We start from the raw sequence: 7841 nt of genomic DNA on the forward strand, positions 1-7841 counted from the left end.
GCAGTAGGAAGCATTTTCCCTAGAAAATAAAAATCTGGCTGAAGTTATGTTTTTTCTCCCTGTTAGTAGGTCAGAGGGTGAGAAAATGAATTGATTGTGACAGAAAAAAAAGTGGGAGAAGAAGCCAACTTTTGAAATGTACACGTTCAAAGAAAAAAAACAAAAAACTACAATTTACAGTCTACCCATTGCACACTCGTTATGCCAACATGTTAAGATTTTAAGTGTTTGTGTTGCGCTGAAGAAAACTGACCCATCCTGTGCTGTACTGAGACGTATTCAGAAGGGCTCATTGTTAAGCAGAGGCAAAGCCATCTCCACTTACGGTTAAATAAGCTGAGCACACTTTGATTACCTAATATACACATACTGGTTAACAAAAACAAAAACAAAACAAAAAAAAAACACGCTGCCTGCAGATAAGTCTCTTAAATTGCTATGTCCTTGCACAAATTGTAATCTCACCATTATTCACTCTCAGTTCTAAGCCAAGTCCGTCCAGCCTCTGTTCCTAACATTAAAGTCTTGAAATACTAATGATTCCACCATCATTCATTAGTCAGTGTGAGTGCAGAGCTAATCTTTGCATTGGAGATTGTCTTAAAGATGCACACTGCTCTATGCAAAATGCTTCACAAGAGTAAACCATGTATCAGTTTGCAGCCACAAATTATTTTTCAAAAGACATTTTCTTGGCATTAATTTTTCTATCTATAATTTTATAACAGGAAACAACGATTATCTCCAACAATATAAACACATTCTTAAGTATAAATAAAACTACCACTCTTAATACAAAAAAAGAAAGGAAAATAAAACTGGAGTTGCTTTCCTAGGAGTGACTGGAAGCTTTACCGGTCTGCAAAACTGCGTGCGTAAGCTAAAATGGAGAAAACAAAAAAATAAAAAAAAATTATTTTGATTTGCTTCTAATATGACTCGTAGTCGAGCAGTTGGAAGCGTCACGAGCCCATTTGTCTGGCATGAATGACTGCTGTGATGATGGGTAATAACTTGGACTGGTTTTCTGGATATGTTCTGGTTGGCACTTCATACCCTACACTTTCTAGTTGTGCTGCAAGTCAAGTGTTAATACACTACACACTTCCCCTCACGAGACAACCATAGATATACTTGTATTTTTTTTCTTCTTTATAAAAAACAAGAACAAAAAATAAATATCAAAAATAACAATTAACAAAAAGAAAAAAAGAAAATGAAAGGATGAAATATGAACAAGCCAACCAGCCTCTTCACCGCATCCCCTTCTCCCCCCTTCCTCCCCCCCTCATCCAAAACCGGAGATGCTCTTGCGAGTTACAAATAGATGTCCTTCAGTCTCTTAAAGTGCTACGACCGGGTTATTGAGAGGATTTACAGTTCAATAACACTTCAAAGTTGGCTTCACGAGGCCTGTGTTTTGTTTTGTTTTTTCTCAAAAAGAAAAAGTGGCTTCACAGAGAGAGAGAGAAAGAGAGAGAAAAGAAAGAAAAAAAAGAGAGAAAGAGAGCGAATACTTCCATTGATTTACACAGAGAGCGTTTTGCCGGACGTCTTGAGCAGATCTTCAGAGATGGTGGAGAAAGCGAGAGTCGAGGACAAAGGGGGGGGATTCAGCAAGCGGAGAGCGCTCACACATCCACCACCATCTTTTTGTGTATATCGAGGCCACCAACCACCTGGATGAAAGTGCGAAAGGAAGGAATAGAAAAGAAAATCTTTAATAGAGTGCTGTTAGCGCTGTGGAGGTAAGCATTAAAGTTCACATAGTTTAGTTTTCTTTATAAAGTGCCAATTCACAACAACAGCACCCGAGCTTTTATATTTATATGCAAAATTTATGAATAAATTTTGATATGTGCTACGTTCAACAGTAAAAAGCCAAAAGTATTAGAGAAGAAGCTAACAATCAATCAATCATCTCTGATGAACAACATGTGGCAAGAGTGGAAAGGAAGAACTCCCTTTTACCAGGAAGAGACCTGCAACAGAATCCGTCTCAGGTTAAGGCACCCATGCCCAACCAAGACGGCCCCTTAAAAACATTTTGACCTGCACAATAGAAGAACACCAATGTTTGGTACTGCTATTTTTAAAAAGTTGTCATCTTTTTATTACTGCCATTAAAAGGAAACCTGTTATGACCTTATATACTGAGAAAACAACTCAGTGTATTTTTAACTGACTAAAAATAAACATGTTGGTTCAGAGGGTAAACAGATTACTGTACATTACCTGTGAATATACGGCCTTCACCTCATTGTAAAGTGATTTCATATTGGTAACGTTTCATTCACCACATAACCATCAACAAGCATGTCAGTTTCACTATGAGTGACCGCATCAACTACAAGTTCTCGCTGTAACACTGCTGTGGAAATGCCGAAATGTAACAATGGGATCAACGGCATCCTGAGAAAATCTACTAAATTTATTCTCTTATTTTTACACACTTTCTCTTCCGTTGTTACTTTTACACAACAGTGTTGCTAATACTACAAAGCAAGAATAAAATCATGTCATGGAGCCTTTTCCTTGAACCTTGAAGTGTTTGAGCTGCACTGCTTCAGTAAGAAAAAAAAACAAAAAAACTGATCTAATACTCTCCTGCACCACTCTGAAAATACACTCCCACGAGGACAGAGCCATTTTAGTTCATGGCTCCAGAGATATAGCTGTCAAATGTGGGGCTCATGTCTGTCAGTTGGAAGTGGAGTCTTTCATTTTAGAATATGTCTCAGAGCAAAGCCATTTCCACTGCGGTCCGACAACAGACGAGTCTGTGTATCACACTTTTCAACAAGATGACACTAATTGTATTGCGAGAACTTCATTTGCGTCTGTGATCTTAAATTAGATAATTACAGCCACATACTTTCTAGTTAGTTTATGCATATCAGTACGACAGCAATGAGAATATTGATCTGGGTCAGCGCTTTTACAAACCAAATAACGCTCATCACTGCCGACCTTAAATTTGCTGGATGACAGATCCTCCTACAAATGCCGTAAGTACACACCAGGCTATGTTTACAGCCCTTGACACCACATTTCAACAAGGAAGTGTGAAACTGAAACCCAATGCCGTTGAGCCTAAGCAAAAAGTGTTTGTGTTTCCAGAGTTTTCCGCCCCTTTGACATTTGCTTCCAACATACTAGGCTGCATCAGCACAAATGTCACCACCCCAAAATACCCCAGGAGGGCTTTGACTTACTGCACAGAACTCTTCAAAGGATATCCTGCCGTCTCCGTCCTTGTCTGCATTGATAATGGTCTTGTCCACGATCTGCTGGAGCTGCGTGTCCTTCAGGTTGTTGCCTACCATCATCTTCAGAACCTGGAAGAGCTCGCCATTGGAGATGTAGCCATCCTTGTCCATGTCATAGATCCTAAAAGCAACTGTGGTGCAGGGAGTGGCATGGGGAGGGGAGGGAGCAGAAGCACAGGTAGTTGGAAGTCTAAACCAATCAGCCTTTATTATATATAGTCTTTAACTCTTCTTTAATATTTAAATGGTTGTTTTTTTTCCCTTTAAAAAAAAAAAAGAAAACTTGACTAGCTCATGAAAGGTGACCCAAAAGGTTAACACTGTGCACTATAAAGGACATACTACCCCAAGGGAATTTGTGTTGCAGCAGCAAGGTGACGTGAGACAAACAGAAGAGGGGAGTCACAGGGGACAAAGCCCCTGACTGGTTTTACTCCCAAAGCAACAAAACAAATGGATGTGCTTGAGGATAAGAAACTTGTTCTACTACCCATGGCTACATGTGACTTAAGCGAAGAAGCAGCTTTACTTACATCGAAGCTTCTGCTCTTTGTCTCCCTTAACGCTGAACTGTGAGACACCCTCGATAAACTCTGTGAGAAAAGAGAACAGAACAGCAATCAGTGCTGTAGGTTTACAGCTAAACCAGGCTTCCCACACAGTCCTGACTTCAACATGGCATTTTAGAAACATCTCGATTTTATGGAATTTGCTCTTTAAATAGTATATTAAGAAAAACTTACACAATACAGAAGCATAACAACATCAAGTTTATTATCAAAACACAGAAGAGCTCATTTATAGACAAAGACATACACTGTTCTGAACTGTTCATTTGTTAAACTTGAACTTTATGATGATAATTCTTTTCATTAACTCTCTCTCTATATATGTTTTTTTTTCTTTTCTTGTGGAAAGTGTTACTACTGTACAGAAGAATGTCCAGGTTGCAAAGTCCACAGATATCGAACCTGGGCTATTTTTAAGCCTGCACTATGACTGAATTTCCAAGATAGTGGCACATTTGTAAACATGCAGACCAATAAAAGCAATCCTTATCTTTATGCAATAGGGGCAATTCCCCATCATGTGTGAATGACGTGTTCAGAATGTGGACTTTGTGCCCCATTGAAATGCAAATGACCTTAAAAGCAGGTGGCAGAATATTTTAATGGACTGGAAACAAAATAAAATAAATGGTTTTAGCATTGAAAACCAGCAACAGGTCTTATTAGTGGAACAAGATGCTGGATTCTACAAGACGGAGAGGAGCTGAATGAGCTTGTTGGATTCAAGGAACTTTATTCAGTCTTGTTTTGTTTTTGTTTTTTTAGATGTGGCACATAATATGGCACACATTGTAGTATTTCTTCAAAGAAATACTACAATATGTGCCATATTTGCAGTGGTATTACTCTTAGTTATTGTACTGGCTGACCCAAGCTATGTACTGTAGGCTATTTCGCACATATCTTTAGGAAGCCTGGATGCTACTGCTTTACATAATGGTGAAATATGAATAGTCACTATCAAAAATGAATTTGCAGCACATCTCCTCCTATGTTGTTGCTTTTTTTGGCTCACTGCACACCAGGCCTCCTGTAGCAGGCAGTATCTATTGATTCCATGTGTTTAGGTATGAGAGTAATACTTAAACCATGAGTAAACTAGAAGAATGAAAGCAAAGCAAACTTTAAGAACCAGGTTTGTTGCTGAAGTCACAAATGTGTAAAGACATTTTTTTTACTGTTAGTCAAATCCCCACAAGCAGACAGCTTCATTGCATACCTTTAAAGTCCACTTCTCCATTCCCATCCGTGTCGAATATGTCGATAACCCTTTGCACCAGTGGGTTCTGTTGCAGCTCTGGCAGCGACATGAACTCCTCCACGCTGAGTGAGCCAGAGTTATCTAGGTCGAGTTTCTTAAACCTCTTCCCTAGCCTCTTAATCTCATCAGCATCGACTGGACAAAAAGAAAAAGCAAGAGAAGACATGGGTGAGACATTGTCTTTCAAGACATTTAGCTGATGGCATTTTCTATCTTGTTAGATAATGAAAATTATGAGCAAACAACCACAAGTGTGCACGTGTCAAGTGCCTGACAGGCCCAAGTTCTATACAAGAGCATGAGGGAAAAAAAACAGCTAAAAAGTGACAATGACAAATGCATAGTGCACTGTGCACCTGCAACAACATTAGCCCAAGACTGAGCAAACAAAACCAAACAAAGAGCAATAAATCAAACACACAAAAACACTAAGTCAGAGGATATTTATGCTACCAAATAAATATCATTATAAATCTCCGCATGAAATGTAGTCATAGATTTTGATGGTCACCACTTGTAACTAGGTCAAGGACACTACTTCTAGCCTGCAGAGGCCTGGACTACCTGCTACTAGCTGCAGACCCACAGTAAGCATGGTACAATTTGTTCTGCTCTTTTCTAGCCATACCTGAAATAGATGCAACTACAAAACAAAGCTCCATTTGGTAGCAAACCTAACATGAAGCAAACTGCTCCTGCTCTGAAAACACTGCCATGGATGTAGATGTTTTTTAAAAAATGAGTAAAAGGCAGAGAAATGAGAGCTGACAAGAAAGAGTGGAGGAGGGAGTAACAGAGGAGTTATCAGAAGAGCGACACAGAGACGAGTACATAAATATAACTTACAGCCTTTGTTGTCTACTTGTGCTTTTTTATCATAAGGGGTCTGGTGGATCTTTTCTTCCCTTGCCATGAGAAATAGTCTCCACTCCCCGGCCAGTATACTGAGCAATGGTAGTAGTAATCCACAAGCAATCACAAATCCAGTTGTTAATTACTATATAAGCTCATTCACAGAGAGTCAGGTGATCATACTGGCCAACCACAAACTACTACTACTTTACCCACTTTAATATGAGTGCTAAATGGCACAGGGTGTCTATTAAACTTCACAAACAGCTAACAGAAGGAAGAGTCACAATCAAGAGGTGTGACAAAGGTTATGAACTTATTCTAGTCACGATCAGGTTTAATTTCCTCCACAAGGCCATCCAGTTTAGTTAAATGGCAAAGATAAGATCGACTTAGGAAGAACAAGCTTTGTGGTGGTAACTGTAAGGAGTTACAGTTGGAATTTCTTGTAATTCTTGATGTGAGCACAGTTAGTGAAATGCAAAAACCACTAAAGATACAACTGTCATCAGAAGAGTAAGAACCTGCATTCAAACTGACGCAATGTAGGGAACATACACATCTCATATTTTGGCTACGAAGCTCTAAATGCACATGCGAATGTCTGGATTCTTACAGGATGTTATCCTATTGTTCCGCTTTCTATTATACGATGCAAAGAGAGAGACGGAGAGAGACGGGTGTGGGTTGTGTTTTGGGTTTCAGAGCTCGAACACGCTGTGCTACATCAGCTCGATGACTAATCAGAGTGCGAGTGTGGTGGAGGAGTAGGGGAGGAATACAGGAGTGAGAGAAAGACAGATTGAGAAAGTTGGAAAGGACATGACCACAGCAGCAGCCACTGCTGGTTGCAAGCAAAGCTTTACGTGAAGAAAAACAATACACTGTTGAAATCCACTTTATAAATATTCTTTATGGGTCCCTGCAGCATGTGTATCTCATCATCATGATAAATGAAAAAATTCATCTAGACCAACACCGTGAGCCAATAAGTTTTGATTTAATGCTCCTCTATTGACCGTTAGTGATTCTGTGTTCTTTCTAATAATAAAGCACATGACAGTCACATGATCACGAATTGAATTTTTATAGCACCTTCAAGCCAATAAAATTCAAAGGGCACTGAGAGAACAGTAACAACATTGTATATTGTAAATGACTCAACTACAGAACTCTGTTCATTGGTCCTTGGAAATAAAATATAAAATCGCATGTCAAATTTCCCAGGAGACTAAAAATATGTACAAATCCATTCAAAGCACTTAGAATGTCTCCAAATAAAGGCCGTCTCCAAAGCACAGTGCAATATGCTTGCCATATGGTGTACTACAAAGCTGGAACAATAAGCAGATCAATTAATTAGTCAGTTGTGCCAATTAATCGTGAGCAATCTCATTACAGCTTTCAGCATCTTTACTATTACACTGCTAATAAACTATCCATGTGCTGTGTAAGTATGTGTACATTTAAATTAATGATGTCAAAGCCACTCTGATTTTCCCCTGTTTAACAAATCAAGACGTTAGTCTGCATCAAATATCCACGACATCTGAAAACCCAGATTTATTTCTAATGAGAGGTCAGCGGTTCACTTCACTTATATGTTCCCGATATGACAAATCTACACACAAGAACACATTCACAAGCTGATAAAGACCACAGGGTGTCTGTGTCTACCAGGCACGAGTTATCAGAGGCGAGCACACGGCTGTCCTGCGACACAAAACACTTCCTTATCAGCGGCCTCCTGTTTCCTGTGCCCAGCAGATGACACCATCTTAGCTCATAACCATTTAGCCCGTGAAGGGGTATCAATGCTACAAATAGGCACCATATTGTGTTAGTACGGTAAATCAAAGCCATGTTTGAGATAATCTGTCACACAGCCGG

General features: G+C 39.3%; 1 protein-coding gene across 1 annotated transcript in view; it reads right to left on the reverse strand.

Moving 5' to 3' along the window:
• Positions 1-1458: 1458 nt before the first annotated feature.
• Positions 1459-7841, reverse strand: part of ppp3r1a (protein phosphatase 3, regulatory subunit B, alpha a) — a 28354-nt gene continuing 21971 nt past the window's right edge. Inside the window, exons 3-6 of the mRNA XM_005733721.2 lie at positions 5058-5234; positions 3803-3862; positions 3216-3400; positions 1459-1679 (exon numbers count right to left, since the gene is read on the reverse strand). Coding sequence (XP_005733778.1) covers positions 1632-1679; positions 3216-3400; positions 3803-3862; positions 5058-5234 — 470 coding nt within the window. The 3' untranslated portion in view covers positions 1459-1631. The remainder of the gene's footprint in view (positions 1680-3215; positions 3401-3802; positions 3863-5057; positions 5235-7841) is intronic.

Source organism: Pundamilia nyererei, unplaced genomic scaffold, assembly GCF_000239375.1.
Source record: "Pundamilia nyererei isolate P.nyererei 1_Seehausen unplaced genomic scaffold, PunNye1.0 scaffold00054, whole genome shotgun sequence".
Taxonomy (NCBI): domain Eukaryota; kingdom Metazoa; phylum Chordata; class Actinopteri; order Cichliformes; family Cichlidae; genus Pundamilia; species Pundamilia nyererei.